This window comes from Perissodus microlepis, chromosome 18 (assembly GCF_051167445.1).
Source record: "Perissodus microlepis isolate ML-2025 ecotype Zambia chromosome 18, ASM5116744v1, whole genome shotgun sequence".
Classification (NCBI taxonomy): domain Eukaryota; kingdom Metazoa; phylum Chordata; class Actinopteri; order Cichliformes; family Cichlidae; genus Perissodus; species Perissodus microlepis.
The window spans coordinates 19,721,347-19,740,909 of NC_140478.1; the positions used below are offsets into that span (position 1 = coordinate 19,721,347).

A 19,563-nucleotide genomic window follows, 5' to 3' on the forward strand; every position below is an offset into this window, starting at 1 on the left:
TGAGTTTTCTCTTTAAAATATTTATTTATTGAATAATCACCAACACTATTTGTGTCCAGTATGAACAGAGCTGTGATAAATCTATAATAGTGCATAGTTCAGTGGTAAATAATACTTAAGAAAAAAATCAAAAACACACACAAACTTGGGCTTTATTGCAAAAAAAAAATAAAAAAATACCCAAACATGGACCAGTGCCACACAGCTGTTAAGCAATGACAGTGTAACATACTGTACTTGAGGGTTATATCCATGAGAAGTCTGTCAGATGTGATGCATGTCATTTTTAGGGAGCTTTAAAACATTCCCTTCAGTTACATTTCGCATCTTCAGGCCACCAGTCTGGCACGGAGGCTTCGAGTGTCACTGTAGTGTCGTCAGAAGATCTGAGCGTCAACACCTCTTTGGCGTGCGCCATGCGGATCAGACTTAGGCCCAGTTCTCCTGTCCCTGCTCTGTGCTTCCCAGCTGGCTTGCCTGACTGGGTTAGCAGTGCCGTTCCTTCCTCGAGGTGTTCCACTGGAGATGACAAGCGTACTGGCATCAGGCGTTTTCGAATCACACCAGTGTGATGAGTCCTGGCTGTGAGTTCCTGGCCAATGTAACAGCCCTTGCTAAAGCTGATACCCTGCATGTAGACAAGATTGGACTCTAGTGGTAATGCAACCCCAGGAGGAAGGTCTTTGACTCCCTCAGGTAGACCTAGACAACAAAAACAGCAAAGGACACAAACATGCGTCATAAAATAAGAGTACTTTTTCAGACAAATAAATGCTTCTCAGAACCACCCCCTCCTCCTTTTGTCTGTGCTTGTCTGTCTCTTTGTTAGCAGTCTAGCATCCACAGCTTTCAAGATATCATGTTTAAATTTTGTGTGATGGTAGATTCCAATGCCATCTCGAGCCGATTTTAACTTTGGTGAGAATACAGTAAAGGTCACACCAAAACTAAAAATCAGCAAAAACTTCATATTACCCACAATTTTTTATAGATCATTGTCAAACTTCGCAACAATATTCCAGGTCTTGGGGGACACTGAGGTTGGCTAAGCATTTGACCTCGACCTTCATTTCTCATAGCCCAAGGTCAAAGTTGACCTAGAAAAGAAATTGGAAATAAAAAAACCCATAGAGTATAACATATCATATGAAAGTGCATGGAGAGAGCTGCACGATACTTTATTTCAATACAACACCCTATGACCTCACAACAAAATCACACACTGCATGAATTTATCTTCGTCTCAGGATCTAGCTAGTGGGTTTTTTTTCCTGGAGCCTATCCCAGCTACGGTAGGGCGAGAGGCAGTAACTAAGTAAGTAAAATGTCTTTATATAGCGCTTCTTAAAACAGGACGTTTTTTCAAAGTGCTTCACATGGGAATAAAAGCATATCAAACGAAACAATAAAAATGGTATAAAAAAGGTATAAAAGCATATCAATCGATACAATAAACACTATAAATAGGGTATAATAGCATATCCAATAAAACAGTTTGCGACACGTGGCAGGTCTGTCGCAAGCCTAACACAGAGAGACAGACAACTATTAACACTCATGGGCAATTTAGAATGGCCAATTAAACTAAACCCACTAACTGCATGTCTTTGGACTGTGGGAGGAAGCTGGAGTACCCAGAGAGAACCCAGGCAAACACGGGGAGAACATAAAACTCCACACAGAAAGGCCCTGGCCAGGTGGTGGAATTGAACTCAGGACGTTCTTGCTGTGAGGCTAATCACCATGCCACCGTGCTGCCCATACGGGTAAATCTTATTTTTGTCCTTATCTGGCTAAAGATAATAGAGCATATTGTATTAAAAGCAACCTGTCCTCCCACTGTAATAAAAACATCCCCCGCCCCCAAAAAATTCAGAGTTTTAGTAAAGCCCTCGCCCTTCAGAATAAGTTGCTCTCTCTTTCGGGGTGATCTTGTTTGTCTTTGTTCAAAGCTGGTGTCATACCTATGGCATAGCGATGTCTGTGATAGTCTTCAGTGTCTCCTTTCTGACAGGACGCAATGACTTTGAGAGGATCAACATCACTCTGTAGCACAAATCTCCAGCCCATTTGCTGAGTTCTTGGATCAGCCTCCCATGCCAGAGCTTTATCAGGGGAAGAAAGCTCAGGCTTACTGAACTCTTGACCTGGCTTGTTTTGCTGGGACAGCACAGCCCACACAGAGAGCTCTGAACAAGGGCTAATGTTGACTTTTCTGCGGAGGTTGTATACTTTCAAGTGTTTCAAGATGGAGTCCTTAATTGTGTTGTCACACTCCAGGAAAACACCGTATCCTCCTTCTGTTTCTTTTAATCTGAAAGCAAATATAACTGGATGAGTGACTCAGAAGAATGCAAAACAACATGAAAGCAAAACACACGCAGATGTTTTCACTTATTTTGGTTGGGTGACCTTTGGTGGAACTTTGATGGAGCATCTGTGGTCACCCACTGTGTCTTACAGATAAGGAGAGAATTATTAGCCCTCCTATGAGAATGTAATTTTTAACAGGATTTGCTGTAACAGCAAATACTGTCAAACAGAGCAAGGAGTTTTTAAACACAGCTTTACAAAGTACTACAAAGACTAGTAAAAATGCTGTTTAGATATCAAGATGAGTTATGAGTAGTGAGAACTGCAACAACTGCAACTATTCAAAACTGGGGATATTTACAACCAGGTGTACAAGAATATCATCTTAAATAGTTTAAGGTATAGAAAACGTGGTTCACCCAACAATGTACATCAAAACTAAAAGAACATTGATCATGTGTCAGTCACTAAAAATTTAAGATGCTAATATTGCAAAATGTCTTTTTGCAGTTTATTAGAGAAGTTATACTCTATAATTTAGATGTACTCAAGTACAGCATACATGACAAACGCTTTTTAATATAGAATTTTAAAAATGGTTTCTACTTCAACCATCAACATTAGTCGTTTTTTGCTTTTTAAAGTTTTATTAACATTATTTTTAGTAACAGTAAAAATAGGCAAGTGATAAAGACGAGCTGTTGTTGTTCCTGTGCTGAATTTTACAGCTTATTAAATAAAGGGTTTGTCAGCCTGAGCTCGTTTTCTGTCATACATTTGGTTTTTTCCGGGGTTTAAAAAATAGAAGGAAAAAAGAAAATAAGCTTATGTCGGCCAGTGTGACGCCTCGGAAAAAAACGCCTTTACGTAAGTAGGCTGTAAGCAGACACACCCTCTTGATAACGCGTTTACTGAATGCACTTATAAGCGTTTGAACAGTGCTCTAAGTTTGCTCTTACCTGTACAATATGATGTCATATAGTGTCCTTCCTTGTACGTTTAGCATGTGTGCGTATAAAGCTCTGTGTCCAGGCTCATCCAGCACCGCCATGTCATTGGTTATAATACCCTGGAGAAACGCGCTCGTGTCTTGTCCCTGAATTTTCAGCAGGCTCCTGTGCGGAAGGTAATAGCACACAAATTGCCCCGGGGAGTGTTTAGGATTACCCGTGTCCTGGCTGTACCTCCTGACACGGATCCCAGCTGGAGCTAACACACTCGAGAGAAGGGTTACACACAAACCTCCGGGTTTTTTCCTGGCGTAAACACCGAGCCCGGAGGCGGACGCCAGCACTCCCCGAGCAAAGCACAAAACCCCCATGATGTACAGTGGCACGGGAGTGTACTGAGTCATAAAAAGACTGCCTACTCCACTAAAAACGACAGTGGACAGCTAAATAACCAAGGATATCACAGCGTACTCTGCACAGACAGCTCCATTTTGAAATCCCACAATGCATTGCTCGATAGCACGTGTGTGTCAGTGAGCGATATTTGTTCCCGTCGTCTTCTCGTGAGGTAAAGGACGCTTATTGATAGAATAAAAGCTATCCTACTATCCCTTTATAAATAGTTATCAGATTGTAAAACATAAAAACGACACACAGAACAGCAAAGCAGCAAAAATCAAAGTTATTAAAGTTGCTTGTTTGCGAGTTTTCTGCATATTTCTCAGTAATGATGTCATTTTCAAATTTTGCGTGATAGGTAGACAACAAGAACAGCTCGAGCTGATTTAATTTTGTCGAACGTCTCACCAAATGTAAAAATAATCAGTAAAAACTTTGTATTACACACTTTTTTTTATTACAATCTTCAAACTTCACAAAGGCCTTGAGGGACATGAGTACCTAGGTTGGCTAAACATATGACAGATAGTGCTCAAGGTCAAAATTGACTTTGAAAATAAAATGTAAAGAAACCATATTGAGTAATATAGCATATGAAAGGGCATGGAGAGAGCTGTACAACCCTCTGTAGAATTACACCATAACAGGCTGATACCAGTTTGTAATAAAAACATCAAAGTTTTAGTCTAGGCCAGGGGTGTCGAACTCCAGGCCTCGAGGGCCGGTGTCCTGCAGGTTTTAGATCTCACTCTGGGTCAACACACCTGAATCAAGTGATCAGTTCATTACCAGCCTCTGGAGAACTTCAAGACATGTTGAGGAGGTAATTTAGCCATTTAAATCACCTGTGTGGGATCAAGGACACATCTAAAACCTGCAGGACACTGGCCCTCGAGGCCTGGAGTTCGACACCTGTGGTCTAGGCCTTGGCCTTCAGGGGGAGTAACGCTCTGTGAATGTTCTTGTTTTAATACTATCGTGGTGCTGTGAATCTGTAAGTCAGCGGAGTGGCCAGCTCCCACATTGTGATGTTGATCTTTCATTAGCTGTGATTTTATAAGACAACAGATTAAATGTTTGAAATAATTAAATGTAGGGCAACTAATATTATTTGGGGCAAATGGAATGAGAGATAATCTGAAAATTTCCTACATGTACCTTAATAGATGCATATGCACAGCCTGTAGAGCTTAAGGTTTGGCATTGATTACATAAAAAGGAGAAATAGCCTTTATTTTATCTGAATGCAGTTTGCCCAGATTCATATGAACACAAATAGAAATTAAACTATGTCAGTAAGTAAGTGAATTTACTTATTTATTTACTTAAGTAAGAATATCTAAAAGCTAAACAAACAAACAAACAAAAAAAGGTATCTCTTCAGCTTAGGTTTAAAAAGGTTCAGAGTCTATGTTTGTCTGAGGTCACTTGGGAGAAATTCCAAAGTCCTGGTGCAATGACAGCAAAGGTATGACCCCATTTTAAGATAAGGCTCAACCAGCAGATGGTCAGAAGTGATAGAGAAGTACCTGCAGTAACATCCTAACTTTCTTCAATGCTCTAATTTGTAGTCAGACTTCAATAAAAAAAACAACGTTAAAGCGTTTGCACTTTTAGAAACACTTTCTTTATTAGCACAGTGAGACAAAAGCAGAGTGCTGCTGTAAAGACAGAAATCTGAGGTTTCAAACAAGTTTATCTTTGTTTCATAAATAAAATACTTGAACAGTCTTTTAAGGTTTGAGGCACTTTGTTGTATGAAAACAGCGAAGGCAGGATTAACCATTATTATGAAAGCAATTATAGAAACAGAAAAAAAGGTAATAATCTCATTTAACATGCCAAGACTTAGGAGCTTATTGAATAGCTAAGGACAGGATTTTTACTATAGCCTATGTCTATGCTGTATGTTCCCAGCTGCAAAGCATGCATCATCTGCTTCAGATTGCATAAAATCAGGATTTAGTGTATTTTCTATTTACTTACCTCTTTCTGTTCAAATGTGACACTGCAAGGCTTTGGGACACATTGATTGGCGATGACACTAAGAAGATTTAAAGCCTTCAGTGTCAAACAGTTATGTATATATAATTTTACATTTAATTTTCTTGAGGGGACACTCGTCCATACTACATCCAGAAATACTTCTAATTTTAAACATGCATCTTTCTAATAATAATAACATTCATCATTCTTCAGAATGAGCCATTGTGCATGTGTACAGTGTCTTAGACTGCATTTTCAGGTTTAGATCCAGTTGTGTCCTTTCAAAGTAAAGTTTCTTCAAATCAGTCATGGTAATTAGCTTGAAGCAGTCTGTTTATGCTTTGACATTTTAATTGGAAGTAGATGAATAAACTGAGCAAGCATTTGTTAGCCTATAACCAAAATCTATGGCAAGCACAATATGACACGCTACAGTAACAAAGAAGATTTATGATACTGGAGTTAATAATTCCTTCGTGTTTATTTTTTATTCCCCCAAATTGTCTTCCTACTTTGTACTTCTTTAAAATAGTGAGACTGATATTTCACTTGTTATCGTCCAAAGTTGTATCTCACACAAACACATACTCCACCTGGGTCACTTTGAAATTCTGGGGACTTGATAGTTTTCACTGTTATCTACTAAAGGAAATTTATCACTAGATCCAGACAGAAGTCTTCCCATTTTTTACAATGGATGCAGCCTTCTCTGTGGCTGACTTGGGTCTTGCTCCTTGTTTCTCTTGGACTGTATTAACTCGATTCTGCTCAGCCATAGTGCCTCCCGACACAGGACTACTGGTTCTGGAGGTTTGTTGGTTGTTTTTGGTTTGGTAGGTTTGAAAAGCCATATCAAGCTGCTCTTGTGCAACCCGTAGATGCCGGTGCAGACTTGCAAGATCAGAGGGGATATTCTCATCTGGGCTGGTGCACTGCTGCTCCTGGGCCACATTGGCCATATTCTGCTCATGTGTGATGAGGCTGTTGGGGATCCTGCTAGGCTTTTCTGTCTTCATCACAAGATTGTACCCTGGAGGGGACGCTGGGATGTTACGGGAGAATGGGTAGCCGTATGACATCCGCTGGCCACGGTTCCTCTTCATGCGAAGAGTATCCCGAAAAGTGCCAATCCCCAAGTGAAGCATCTCACAGACATTTAGCACGAGACAAAGACAGCTTACCACATACATAATTAGGAGGAAGATTGTTTTTTCTGTGGGCCTGGAGATGAAACAGTCCACTCTGTGTGGGCAGGGCACCCTGTTGCATACATACGAAGGATTAACTCGAAAACCATAAAGGAGGTACTGTCCAGCAAGGAAAGCAATTTCAAAAATAGCTCTTGACATGAGTTGGAGGACATAGATTCTCATCAGGCCTTCTTGCATTATTTTTCTGCGGCCATCATATTTTGGTGGGTCTTTGCTAGTACTGCTTACTGGTTCAGGTTTGGCCTCCTGCACCTCCAGTGTATCCTCATAGATCATTGGCTCCGCATCGTCATCTTCCTCCTCCTCTAAGACTTCCTGCAGATGGTGGCTCTCTCTCCATCTCAAGTGAGGAGGTGGCTTTTTGCGAAGTCTTTGCTGCTTCCTGCGCTCCTCCTCTGAACTTCGGGCAATCTTGTGGATGGCATAACCCATGTACATGACAGAGGGAGTGGAGATCATGATGATCTGGAAGACCCAGAAGCGAACATGCGAGAGGGGAGCGAATGCGTCATAGCATACGTTGTCACAGCCTGGTTGTTTGGTGTTGCAGGTGAACTTGGTCTGCTCGTCCGAGTAGATGGACTCACCTCCGACTGCTGTGAGCACAATGCGAAAGATGATGAGCACAGTCAGCCACACTTTCCCCACAAAGGTGGAGTGGTTGTGGATCTCTTCCAGGAGGCGAGTGAGAAAGCTCCAGCTCATGTTGCTCTAAGAAGCTTTTCAACTAGAATCTGTTAAAAAGAAAATAAGATAAGTAATAATTAAATGTAAGTAAGAAACTATTCAAGAGATGTTTTGGACTGATGATGTGAACATTTTACATTTTAACAAACTGTCATTTAGAACTGTAATGAACTCTAGTCTTTGACTAATCAACCCATTGTATTCATTGTGTGGTGTTCTCTAACTAAAATGGTTTTAAGTGACAATTAAATTAATCTTTTTTTTTACTCTCCTGTATAAAGATACAATTACCAAAAATATACAAAAATAGTATTAAAAAAAATCCCACAGCTTTTTAGATCCCAGGAAGACGATGACAAGAAAACAAACCCAGATGTAATTTACAGTCCCTGAACAGCAAAGCATCTGAGTTTCCTTAAACTTAAGACCAAATTATAGTCTTAAAATATTTTCTGTTAGTGAAGTTTTTGCTGAAAAGTGTGGCGTCATTTTTCAAGAGAAAGGCAATTATAGCAAATTAATTTTAATTTTATGATAAAGGTGTTTCACTGATTTCGTTGCTATCTCAGACTTAAACAGTCACTTTGCAAGCATACTTGCCGAAACATACAGTATGGACGTGTGACCAGCTCACTTGGCTACTTCTTTTTGTAAAGGATATTTCTCTTTTCAAGTGATTGCACAGCCACAAATAAACAAAGGCTTGTGTTGATGCATAGGGTAAAGTCATTAGGACATCCTGGAATAGTTTTTGACATGGTTGAAATAGTACAAAATAGCTCAGGGAAGATTAAAAGACAAAAAGAAAGCATTCCATCAGCCAAACAAACAAACGCGCCATCAATCATTTGATTAGACAGAACAAAACCGATTGCTACAAGAAAAGAACTCGAGCCAGTTCGGATACCAAAGAGCGCCTCTTCAGAAACATACTGCAAGCTTTGTTATAAAACTCCACGCCAATGATCCTACACAGAAATGAGATCTCACAGTGTCATACTCTTCTCATAGCCTGCATCACAACTGACTCAGTGAGGCAACTGTAATGGAGGGAAACAGCGTAGTACTTCTGTCCCTTCATTCATGGTTCACGGTGATCTCATGAATGCAACACTGCTTTCCCTGGCGTGTGATGTGCCATCTCTGCTGCCATCTGAGAGAACAGGAGAGGCTTGTTGCTCTGCCACGAGGCCTCCCCTGCAGATCCAGCACTGCTGACGCTGGGGAGGGCTACGGCGTCATGGAGGCAGATGGCACCTATGGTGGGCAGTTCACTTCTGCCCCAGGATGGCATGACAGAAGGGCTGTTTCATGTAGGATGCAATGAATTTGCTGTGTATCTTAACATCAACCTTATTCTTATAACAACTCCTATACATTTACACTCGCTGCTGATGTGCTTAGAAAACCGTTTTAGAAAATTTAATATCAGTTTTGTGCAGTTTTGTTTGTATTGCAGAGCTGCAGCAATTTCAGCCCAATGTGGCCCTTGAGTTTTAAATGTCTGTGGAACCTGATAGAGTCTCTTAGTTTTTTTTTAGGATTAATATAAATTGGCCTACAGTAGTAGTAGAGTAACTATTGTTATTAATTACATGTAAAAAAAAAAATTAAGGTTGGATATTTAATTTAATTTGATTTAATTTAATGCTGTAATATTTTTCCAAATCATTAAAAAGAGGAAGAGTTACCATATTTTTTGTCAAATGTCCCAGAATTTGTTTATTGTGTAAATAACAGGGAGGTATTTAGTGAAGCAGTTAGAGGTAGTTATATAGGACGTTACACAAAATATTTAAAATGTGTGGTTTATGCATCTTGACAATAATGTTTTACATAAAACCATATTATGAAAGGGAACTCTGGCTAAATTAGAGTAGAATCGTAAAATATTCTCTCGGATTGGGACATATTTTTTGCACTGTACAATATAAAACAACTGCTACACATTTTTCCATTTAGTTGCTTTGCATATGTCAGAGTGTTTGACATGTGAAAGACTGCTGCAGTAGCGTCAAAATGTCTTTCAGCAAGGTTTTTTTTTTCAGAAACACGTCCACGCAAACACATCCATGCTGCCATGATGCAAGACTGTAGTTGAACAAATACTAAAATATCTAGTTGGTTTAGACTAGAGAAGAAAGTCGTCTAGAAACAACTCACCTGGAAAAGTTGCACATGTTTTCCCCATCCTGAAGGTCTCCTTTGCCCTCTCTAGATATCGCCTCCACAGTCTGATCCATGGAATACCACTTCCATCCTAATGTCCTGGCCTTCTCCGTCTTACTGATCACTTCCAGAATCACAAAAAAATAAGAAAAATGACTAAACCTGTTGAACTGGAATTTCTTTTCATCCCGTTTTTCACTCTGTTGAGAAGTGAAGTCTCGCCGCTGTGAATGCCTCACATTCTAGCCTGTGTCTGGTTTCTATTACACCAGCCTCCTGCCCAAGAAGGAAGTATAAAAAAAACAGAGAGGCAGAGAAGAAAAAATCCTCCTCTGGCAACTGACCCTCATCCAAGGGTTCAGACTTGAGGATATGGTACTGCAGATTGAAACGAACACCCAGCTGAGGGAGGACGTTAATCTCAACACAGTCAACCTCCCCCCAATGCTCGTGTGCAACATTTGTAACGCAGATGATGGAAGTATCGCTCTCTCTCTCTTTCTCTACTTTTTCTCACTTTGTCATCGTCTTTATCGCGTTCTGTTTCCGACAACATACAGTAAGCACCTCAGCTTCTAGCACCTTTATATTTTAATGACTGATAAACAGTTTTAGTTCTCTCAAAAGATCATTTAAGACATCACTACATTTTCCTCTATCCCACTCTTTCTGTCACATACAAGCATATCAACAAAAAATAAATGCAGACAGGCAACCTCTCTATTATCAATTACATAACAGTTTACAGTGGGTGACGGTCATGAAAAAACAACTTTGGGGAGGCAAGTAAGTGTAAGGACAGCAGTGTCACTGAGATATAAGCCACCTTGCCTCAATACAGATCCGCTAGAATGTCACCAGCAGGTATGCTCAGTTATATCAAGTGTCATAATATTTAGATCTTCTGTCCAGGCAGATGGCCAGATAGAAGCAGTGGACAGGTCGCAGTCTTTGCTGCGGCTGCACGTCTTTTCCCAACTTGGTGTTTATACTTAAAGCTTTCACCTTGGTCTGTGAAGTGCAGCGGCATAAATTGTTACTAAAGAGACGTAATGGCCATAATTTTATCATGATGAAAAGACTTGTGCTATATGAACAGAAATCTCACACACATACACGTGCATTACATTAATTGCTTCAGAAATGAAACACCAAAATACAGATGATGAAGCGATTCGTGGAAGATTAGAAGTAGGAATTTCTCCATCGCTTTCTTCTATGTGCCAGACCTTGCCATCAAGTTTTGAAAGAGATTTAAACTCGACTACTTTTAATAGAAGACAGATAAACTGGTTAGTGTCTGGCTTGCATTAATGAAATGTGCCTGGTCATTGTCACGTTGGCCATATTATTATAAAGTTACTTTCACCAGATCCCCAATAACTCTTTAATTATGATCTGTGTACAGCTATAAAGCAGAGAATAACGTTCAACAACATCAGCAAGTCCACCATCAATCAAATCACAGTTTCAACTCAGAAATGATGCAAAATTCTTGATATCCAGTGTCTTTAAACACTGTTGCAATATTATGAGCGCGGGAAGCCAACAGAAATAAATGCCCAGATTAAAACAATAGCAGTAAAAAAGAAGTCTGCATTAAAATCTCATTCTTTTTGAGTCATTTGTGGTCTTAATAAATCTTTGAGTGCTAGCCATCTGGGCCTGTAGGAGCCTTCCTCCAGAGGCCTCGCCTTCAAGGCTCGCCTCTCCATTTGACTGAGGAGATGCGGTGTAGCAAGCACCACTGGTGCAGCAGTGAGGAAAAGAAGATAGGGGATGCTTCTGGAAGGGCTTGAGCATTTGGCGTTTGGACATGTGCTTTCCCTAAGGGACCATTAGGCACGTGTTTTTAAGTTGTAACGCACTGCTCTCCCTCTAAAGTCCTTCCATCATCCAGAAGATGCAGATGGTCCAGTGAAGATAGCTAAGAAGTGAACATTTGTGTGACTTAAAATTGAAGTCAGTTAGAGTTTATTTTCCTCAACAGTTGTATAAATTGCTCACTGTTGATGTGAACTGCATTTATCACTCTGGTATTATAACATTCTGAGCGAAGGAAGCACTCAGAATATTAGAAGAGATTAATATGCAGATGTATTCAGTCAAGATATTAGAACCATTATCTACTAAAACACCTTATGTAATCAAAAATGTATGCCTGAGTATTGCTTTTTAAATTTTATTTATAAATAACTGTTGGCAGGATTACTGTTTTTACAGCAGAAGATTAAGAAAAAATTGACATGATATGAAAATTGATAGTGGCAGTGACAAACAATAAAAACTCAGCTTTAAAATGCGTGCATTTAAATGCATGAGATGCACAAAGTTACTGAATAAAAACAACCCATAGAGTCAACCCATTGGCTGTTTAGCTTTGAATACACAGTCGTTGTGTCCTTGGACTGTTCTAGCTTTGGGAAACTGAAGTTCATGTTGATAAGTATTGATTGGACTGCCCTGAGCCAGGAAAATATTACAGTATTCCCCTGTAAGACATTGTTTGACTTTGCTGTTATTACAAGGACTGGCCACATCTAACAGCCAAAAGAGGGTGTTTAATATTCATTAAGGTTATATTTATTGTTATATGTTAAACAGATCACTTAAAATAAAGAGAAAAAAGACACTGGAATGTCTCATGAATTTACCAGATTTAAAAAAAAGGTTTTAAAAATACACTGAATTGAATACTCACTATATAAACCATTTCATAACCATTTTCATAGCCCCTGGTTCATGTATACTGTATACTTATACTTCATGCATCAATATTCCAACCAAATAAATGTAAGTTTTGAGTCGCAGACGGTTACGTCTTAAGAGGTCACTGCAAGCTTTTAAGTTTTGTGGCATAGTGACTGCTGAATGATGCAGCATGGAGGAGCGAACATCTCAACAACTGTCCTTGGACGCCGCTGATGACATCACAACAGGTTTATCCGCATGTATTTACTGAACAAAGTTGATGCGAGTAGACTGGGGGCTGTGAAGGTCTGTGTTTATGTAACAGATCAAGCTCCACCATGTGACTTGGATGTGTCCCACCCTCTGGGAGAAAAGAGTGACACAAGACACCCGAGCAAAAACATGCAACTTGGCCCTTGGACTCCTCCTCTCTGATCCTCTGCTACCACTATCATTAAACTACTCTTACCAGGCTGTGAAGGGCTGTCCCACAGGCAGCCTGAGAGTGGTGGCAGTCCCATCGCATTTGTTCATTTTTCTCCCAGTTTCTCAGCTGAGCATCTCCTACCCCCGGGGTGAGTGCGTCCCGTGCCAGTTTCACTAAGGCTGGACTCCACTGAAGCGACTGCATGAAAAGCCTTGAGGAGGATGCCAACAACTTCCCTCAGACAGGGCTCTGCGTCCCCCACACATGAGCAAAGCAACTCGTATTGAGTGTGCATTACATTACGCTGACAAAGGAACTGAAAGTTCAAATTTGTTTAGTTTCAATATTAAAGTGTCGACTTGGTTATTATTTTTGAATGTGTTAAATGAACAGAGAAAATAAAACATTAAGAGTCCGACATGCAGGTAAAAGCTCTCGTCTTCATGCACGTCCATATTCACTTAAAGATAAATATGACAAATAGCGTGCAACACTGCAGCAAATCTGGCAGTCACAGAGATTTTAAAAAAACTCTATTACTAACAGAGATAATATATCCACACTCCCATTGCTCTATAGGGGGAAGATTAAAACATTATTATTATGTAAACTTCAGAGCTATATCAGGCCAGCCTTCATTGCCAGTTAAAATTTAACTCATTAGTAGTTGTCTCATTAGGTAGTTTACAATATTGAACTATTCTCACCTGTAGAACTGACTGTATGGCTGTGGTGAATGTGACACGGATGAATTATGCAATGTTTTTAGTTAAATCTTCTCAGATATGTCATTTGATTTGAGTTTAAATGAAAATATTTGCATGGAACCAGTTGTCTAGTTAAATTTGAAAGTGAGTAACACACCTTAACACAGAGTAATCTTTATTAACCAAAAGAGCTATTGAGCCCTATAGAAGAAAACAAAGCAGCTGAAAAGATGCTGAAAAGTTTGGAAAGCAGAAGAAAATTTGCCGTCTTAAACAAGAAAAGAAATGAAATTGTAGGTTATCCAGTTCACAATCCCTCACAGTTCACAGGTTAGTATCCATAAAATGACCTTGACCTTGAACTTTATCTCAGGCACAGTTTGGATGAAAACACACTGGGTGATTACTGAGTGCAGGTTTCACGAAAATCTGGCCAGTGCCCTGGGAGGAGCACAGATTCTTGTGAAATATGACCTTGAACTTAACCTTGATTTGTGTAACGACCGATTAGGTGATCATGTGTGTTTATTCTGACCAATACTGTTGAGGAAGTATTGACAGATACCTCCTCCATGGGTATGAGCTCATAGGTCTGTTTGTAAGCTATAACCTAATATAGAGTTTCAGTGTTAAATTCTGAAAGATAACCGAATTTTAGAGAAATTTTAAAAGTTTTCAAAATGTTATAAAAAAATGGTAGCAACATAAAAGCTTTGACTAATATTGTAAAAGTCAATGTATAAACATAACGGCATTCACTGTGTAACTTGACCACCGTTATTCATATGATGACTTTCTGATTAGGTTTTCCATCAGAGCAATACAATCCAACTCACAACTAGCCATCAAAAAGAAAGAATTAAAATAACAGTGCTTTGCTTGCAGAGCTGTGAGGCCATGACGTTATCTTGTCTTAAATGTCTATGTCAGGGAATGAGCTGGGGCAAGCTCAAAAGAGCAGCAGACCTAGTCAGGGTTCATTTGCACTATCAGGGGTATGTTAAGGCAGCTTCTTCCTTCTTCTGGGCATCTTAGTGCCGTTGCCTTTCTCTAACTGAGTGAACTCCAGACACTGATAGCAACGCTGCGGGACATCCTCAGATAACAGCAAGATACTTTTTAAAAAAAATCTTTAATCTTCTAATGTTGTAAATTAATACAATCAGTTCAGATCATAACTCCACCTATGATTACATTGTATAGTACTATAGTACTTAACACATATAACAATTAAAGTCTTAATCTTGTGATAAGAAAAATTAATCTACTCCGGAGAATATTAACCTTCAAGGTCACTGTGATTGTTACCAAGTAAATATTCAATTATTCATGCAGCTATTCATTATACCACTGAATGCATGTTAAGTGTACAGTAGTATTAATATTTTTTTAGATTTGAACAACTACATGTGTTAAATCTTGTTCATTTTATCCTTCTGGCATTGGCATTATTAGCCACTAGATGGCAAGCATGTACTCATTTAAAACACACCAAGTTTGACTCCTGCTGAACTCTTAACAGACATTTAAAAGGTGTTTGACTGTTGCACAACCTAAGGCAAACAGGTGACTGACCTATTTAGGCTTTGATTAGTTGGAATACTAGCAGCCCTGTTTTTCTAAGAACTTTGAAAGCGTGTGCAAACAATAAAAATAACCTGTTCCAGAGTTAACAACTAAATTTTTTACAGAGGGCTCTGGAAGAATATTTTAAGGCATTTAATGCATCAGATTATATACCAAGGAGTGCAGAACAGTTGAAATTGATGTTATTATTTTCTATCACAGTCTATGTTAACATGGCACAAAAACTTCAGACGGAAATCCCTGCAGAGACTGCCTAGCAATCAACATTTAGATTTAGAGTAGAGCAAGCGAGGTTGTTAGGCATGACTGCGTGCTTTTTCAGGCTTTCACACATTGCTTTCCTGAGAAACTCCCCACATTTCTGCACTATTGTTTTTTTCTTGCTGTTCAGTTTTTCTGTTTAAGAAATGTAGGAACTGCAATATAGCACAAAATATTGAAGTAACAGTACTGTGAAAAGGTTTTGAGTCATGTCTCATTTCTCTTTGGCTCTCAGAGGATTCGGACGCATCTTTCGCCCTCTCCCTCCCTTATCTTCCCTGCTGCTGCTTCTATGTCTTCGTCTAGTCTCGTCTAACTCTAACCCTCAAATAGTTTCTCAGTCTTTGTTGTCTAATACCTAAAGAATTATGGATTTGATCAACTGGTCCCATAACAAAATTCACACCCTCCTGGGTTTGGGAGTGCCCGATTGTCCTGCGGGGACGGTTGCTGCTGGATACTCGATGGTCGGTTGCGTCGTGTGTCTGGCGACACTCTCGGTGGAGGACATTGAATGACATCTACCAATTCGGAACCACGATAACAGAGTTCTGGCTGATCGGAGCTGGCTCGGACTTGGCTTGTTGAAGAACAAGAAGCGGCTACAGCTGTTCAAAATCCCATAAAGCTGGCCGACATGATAGATGATGGGCAAGGCTGTGAGTAAGACTGTGTTATTGAACACAATATGGATAAGATCTTGGAGAAGAAGAACAGGAATTAAGGGAATTGAGAGAATTGGTGACCACTGACGGACATTAGACCAACTATAAAAATTGGATGCAGTTGTTCGCACTAACTCAAACATTCACCATCTTTACTCATGCGGCTATCCCACTGGCGCCAGCTGAAGGCCTGCCAGGGTCGAAGCTGACTGGAACAACAAATTCTTCCCATGATAACAGATTGTTGTCAGAACTCTTTGTCCCTCCATCAAGGCCACCTACACACACACACACACACACACACACGCACGAAACATGTACAGTGATACTGATACTATCACCAACCCTCCCCCGAATCTAACGCCTCCTCCCATGCTTACCTCCCATGGACAGCGTATCAGCTGGAGGCGCGATTGAAGATTGCAGCGGTCCCAGATCCAGCTGTACACTCTGGAATATTCTCCCATGTTGCTTGTCTGTGTTTTATTGTGTTATGGTGTGTTGATATCTGTGCATTCCTAGATTATCCTTTTGTGTTACACATTTCAATGTTTTTTTTTCCCGTGACCTGTCTCCCCAATGTGATGTGTGTGTATTGTATGTACGGTTGGTAAGGTCTGTCATCTCGATTGTGGGCAACTGCAGTTGACAAATAAAGGCTATCTCATCTCTCTCATCATCTTCATATTTTACTTCTAAGGAGCCAAACTTTCTGGGGTCATTAAAGCCATGTAACACTCACCAATGAAGCCTTCAAGCATAAAAAGATACCTGAAGCAGGGATGAACGGTGTTGTGTCTACACATAAACAGAAAATGTAAAGAGACTCCGTTTTAAATTGTATCTTTAGGCACTTTGTTATTAGTAGCCTCTTGCAAAACACATATTTTTATCCCATTTCTTTTGTTGAATATATCAAATATAAAAAAAGATAAGGTAATTCACCTGGTATAAAATAGTATTTTTCCATCAACAAGTGATTCCCAATGTGCAAACTTGTCACATCTCAGTACTTTTCATAGTGTGTTCCTAAAAATCAGAGGAAATTGGATGTGTGGAGGACAAAAGAACAAGTGGCAGGCCTAGAAAACTACAGCAGATGAAGAGTATCTGAAAGTAATGTCTTTAAAAGCTCTGACACAGGACCTGAGAGATGCATCTAGCCCTGCAGTTGGTCCATCAGTTGTTCACTGACACCTCAAAAAGAAATGATCTTGGTGGAAGTGAGACCATTTCAGTATTGAAAATCAGTGTAAAGAGGAGGCCAGCAGAGAAGTACAACAGCAGTGTCTACAGTCATTGGTAAAATATAGTTCAGCCTTTGGTTCCATTTCAGCCAAAGTAAATATATTGCAGTTTATTACCTTGAAGCGTGGTAACAGTGACATAGCGTGAATAAACGGTAGTGTACCAATTTCTTAACCACAGTATGATGTTACTTTGCCGATGTAATTTATGACAAAAGGCATAACGGTATCTCACTGGCGTCACTATCACCGTAAAAGAGGCTACAGTGCATAATTTTTCCAAGACTATTATAGCACAACAGCAACAGTATCATCCTGAAGAACGGTAACTTACCATAACACGGTGTCACGGTATGACACTGGCAACAGTGACGCAAATATGTTACCGTAAAGTGGAGACAAAACTACGATGGTGTTGGGGATCTTGTAAAAAAAAATGATGGAATTATGAGCCCAAAAAGATACCGTCAGATTTTGATCCACCATGTATGCAAGCATTTAACTGACAACAGCTTTATTTTTCAGCATCACAATGATCTCAAACACTACCAATCCAGTAAAGCATACGAGGACAGAAAAACACACAATGGAAAACTATCAGTCATGGACTGACCTCCCCAAAACATTATCAGTATTATTATTTAAGAAGTGTACAATCATCTTGCCAGAGGATAGAACAAAAAACAGCCAACACCCAAAGAAGAGCTTTTAAAATTGTTCAAGAAAACTGGAGAACTATCATGAAGGTTACTGCCCAATAGAAGCTTGAAGCCCTTCTCCTCACATACAAGATTTTGAATTATCAGGCCCCAACTTATCACCTGATCCTTCACAATAGGTGAAGGAACTAATTTTCTACAACGTCTTTTAACTTGAGAAGGCCAGCGGATGTTTTTTCTCTTGGTAATAATGTTACCTTGTTAATTTGATAAAATTCACTCGATTGACTAATACTCAGAACAATGGGACACAATGAACTCAGCAAAGACGTAAAAAGGAGAACTTGTTGTGCACAAGTTGAGAAGGTCACTTGAAGTATTTTCTAAAAAAAACTGCAGAATCCCAGATCATCAGTTCAAACAATTATGCATAACTGCAAGTTATTCAGATGTGTCACCACTTTGCCAAAGTCTGGTTATCAGTAGTTATTATTCATCTTTGGCTCTCTTCCACAGCGTGTCTTTTTTCTTGTCTCCTATTTAATGAAGCCAAAAAAAGCTATAAAGTACAAAAAAGAAAAAAAATTGACTTATTCTGAGGGGATCAATGGGAGGCACTCACTGATTTCCCGTCTACCGACGCATAAATTAATTTTTAAGCATTAAAACTAATGTTCAGCATAATCCACAGCACTACAGTCAAAGGACAATAAAAGACTTGCACCTACCTGTCCATGTGGGTAAAGAAGAAAATGTGTTTAGAATTTATAGTAACGCACACTGGGCAGGCATCCAGAAGCATCCTTTCATTGCTAAAGCTCAGAAGAAGGATGAGCAAGACAATAGGGTCCTTTTTATCCAAAACCCCTCACCACCAAGTACAGGCAGGACACTCAGGAAAGCAGCATCCTGCCAAAGGCCCCATTGTTCCCGGCTCATGTGCCTCTATTGCCATGACCACCGACAGTTTATTTTGTTTCCAGGAGCAGGCCTATTTAACTTACTGAGATATTTATCAGTTAACATTAAACCTAAGAAATATTTGTAGGTGCATGAGTCAGATTACTTCCCCAAATTATAAACTGTTATCTGCTGGTTAAAACAGCAGATAACCACCAGTGTTAGTCAAGTTACTTGAAAAAAGTAATCAGTAACTAATTACTGATTACTTCCCCCCAAAAGTAATCTTGTTACTTTACTGATTACTTATTTTTTTTAAAGTAATTAGTTACTTAGTTTCTTAGTTACTTTTTAAAAACATGATTTAGAACCTGAATAGGTAATAAAGCGATAGATCCTTCAGCCCGATTCTACTTTTTCTGCATAATCCTTCATATAAAATGTAATCAAATGAAAAAGTCTCTTTTTAAAACTTGTTTTATTAGTTTTAATATTTTAACTTTATGCATCAAGCAAAAATTTAATTATGTGCAACATTCTCTGACTGGAAGAAATTTGTTTAACATTTAAACCTATTTTCTGCACATTCCAGCACATAAAATAAAATAGTTTTTTGTGTTTACACTCACTCTTTCAAATAGAAGTAAGTAAAACACAGCAGAAATTAAATAACATCAAAGACTCAGCGGTCCTGTTGCTCTGTT

General features: G+C 39.3%; 2 protein-coding genes across 4 annotated transcripts; both read right to left on the reverse strand.

Annotated features, from left to right (window-relative positions):
• Nucleotides 1-4: 4 nt before the first annotated feature.
• Nucleotides 5-3,818, reverse strand: iba57 (iron-sulfur cluster assembly factor IBA57). Its single transcript, XM_084911839.1, has 3 exons — nt 3,273-3,818; nt 1,965-2,314; nt 5-702 (listed from the first exon to the last, which is right to left on the reverse strand). Exons 1-3 carry the CDS (start codon nt 3,665-3,667, stop codon nt 311-313), a joined length of 1,137 nt encoding a protein of 378 aa, XP_084767965.1. The 5' UTR covers nt 3,668-3,818; the 3' UTR covers nt 5-310.
• A 1,448-nt stretch (nt 3,819-5,266) lies between these two features.
• On the reverse strand, nt 5,267-18,824 carry gjc2 (gap junction protein gamma 2). Of its 3 annotated transcripts, XM_084911836.1 has the most exons (3): nt 18,688-18,823; nt 9,710-9,839; nt 5,267-7,593 (listed from the first exon to the last, which is right to left on the reverse strand). In XM_084911836.1, exon 3 carries the CDS (start codon nt 7,562-7,564, stop codon nt 6,308-6,310), a length of 1,257 nt encoding a protein of 418 aa, XP_084767962.1. In that variant the 5' UTR covers nt 7,565-7,593; nt 9,710-9,839; nt 18,688-18,823; the 3' UTR covers nt 5,267-6,307. The 3 variants fall into 3 exon arrangements, with proteins under 3 accessions (XP_084767962.1, XP_084767964.1, XP_084767963.1); XM_084911838.1 differs by lacking the exon at nt 9,710-9,839 and having other exon boundaries at nt 18,688-18,824; XM_084911837.1 differs by lacking the exon at nt 18,688-18,823 and having other exon boundaries at nt 9,710-11,825.
• Nucleotides 18,825-19,563: the final 739 nt, after the last annotated feature.